The following is a 1,597-nucleotide window of genomic DNA, read 5'->3' as shown; positions in this document are numbered from 1 at the left end:
GTGTTCAAATGCAACAACCAAAAATGACTGATCTGAGTTGATTTACCCAAAGAAAGAAATCCTGACTGACGTCCGGCAGCCCTGTAAGGGAGTTAATCTGAACACATTTTGATTGAAACTTGAAACTGAAGTTTCCAGATTGTCTCTGTTGGTTAATCAGGTCCACAGAGCCTCAGAGGAAACTGCTCGGTGTCAGAATTCCTACCAGATTTATAAAAACATCTCATTTAGTGAAGACATGTCCTGTTTTTAACCCTGTCTGATTCCTACCCCCAGGTTCTAACCCGACACCCCAGACGAACTCCTTCGTGGTGGTGACCTTTGGGAACCGTGCTGGCGGTTCGTGGATGGGCCAGATTCTGGGCTCTCAGGGTCCAGTGGTGTCCCTGGGCATCACACCTAACCCCAGTGCCATCGTGGGCCTGTATCGCACGTACGTGGCCATCTCTGCAAGCAACGGCATACAAAGAACCAACAGGGACCCCAGCACCGACCTGTACGTGCTGTTCAACGCCTGGTGTCGAGGTAACAACTTTACTGCTGTTGCTGCCCCTGGTGGCCAGGAGTGGTACTGCAAGTTGGATTTCCTGTTTTAAAACTCAAGTTTCTCTATTTATTTATTTGTTTATTTTTGTGAGTTAAAGACAAAAACTGTTTTTAAAGGTTTATATATATCTAAATTGTAAGGTCATTTGTAAAGGAAAGTAACTTTATTTCTGTTTTAGTTTCTTTTGTAAAATAAAACTGTTGACCAAGTTAAAGATAAGATATAGAATAAATGTTGCATAATTTTTGTACATCAGGGTTTGAACAACACTTGTTGACATGGTTACAAATAAAATCTAGTGTTTGCTTCTCAATAAAGCTTAATGTTCTTAAGACATCTTAGTTGCTATAAAAAGCTAAATGGAGCTTATTCTTTAAACTTATTTATTGTTTTTGTCTAATCTCTTTACAGAGTTTGAAGAATCTGAATATAAGTTTTTTTCTGACAATAAACGTGATTTTTCTTTATTAAAATATATTTATTTTACATATACATTTTAATATCTAATGTGTTATTTGTCTAAGACAAATCAATCAAGTAAAATTTCAAAAACTCAACAAATGATGGTAAAATGTCTGCAGTGCTAAAAATAAAACCTCACATTGTTTTAAATAGATCATAAAATATTGTGATGATGCCAAAGTTTTAGAACGAGTCATGATTTTACATCAACATGTGATTATTATCTAAAAACATTTGGTTTAACCTGAACTGAGCCATATATGCTTGACCAGTGAGGTTATCTTGTGTGACTGTTTGCAGACGATGATGTGTTTTATCCTGAGGATGCTGGACGTTCAGAGTACGTCCTTAACCCCACTGGTATAATATATCAGGGCACAAACACCCAGGTGACTGAGCGGGGCTGGGTCTTTGGACAGGTAATCCCAGTCTGACATCACACAGACCATAAATTTAACAACCTTTAATGTTATTTAACAAACTGCTGTCCTGCAGTTTGAGGCCGGCATTCTGGATGCCTGTATCTACGTCTTGGACGCCAGCCAGATGCCGATTGAAAGTCGCGGTGATATTGTCAAAGTTCTTAGG

The 1,597-nt window shown here is 38.6% G+C and overlaps 1 protein-coding gene across 1 annotated transcript in view; it reads left to right on the top strand.

Moving 5' to 3' along the window:
* LOC106534629 (coagulation factor XIII A chain) overlaps positions 1–1,597 on the top strand; it is a gene marked incomplete at its 3' end in the record, with an annotated part of 11,067 nt that overhangs the window by 3,997 nt on the left and 5,473 nt on the right. The window contains 3 exon segments of the mRNA XM_014031328.1: positions 277–525; positions 1,310–1,428; positions 1,505–1,514. Coding sequence (XP_013886782.1) covers positions 277–525; positions 1,310–1,428; positions 1,505–1,514 — 378 coding nt within the window.

This window comes from Austrofundulus limnaeus, unplaced genomic scaffold (assembly GCF_001266775.1).
Source record: "Austrofundulus limnaeus strain Quisiro unplaced genomic scaffold, Austrofundulus_limnaeus-1.0 Scaffold1227, whole genome shotgun sequence".
NCBI classification, from domain to species: Eukaryota; Metazoa; Chordata; class Actinopteri; order Cyprinodontiformes; family Rivulidae; genus Austrofundulus; species Austrofundulus limnaeus.
Note: the sequence above shows the minus strand (reverse complement) of the source record. Positions and strands in the feature narration are given on the sequence as shown.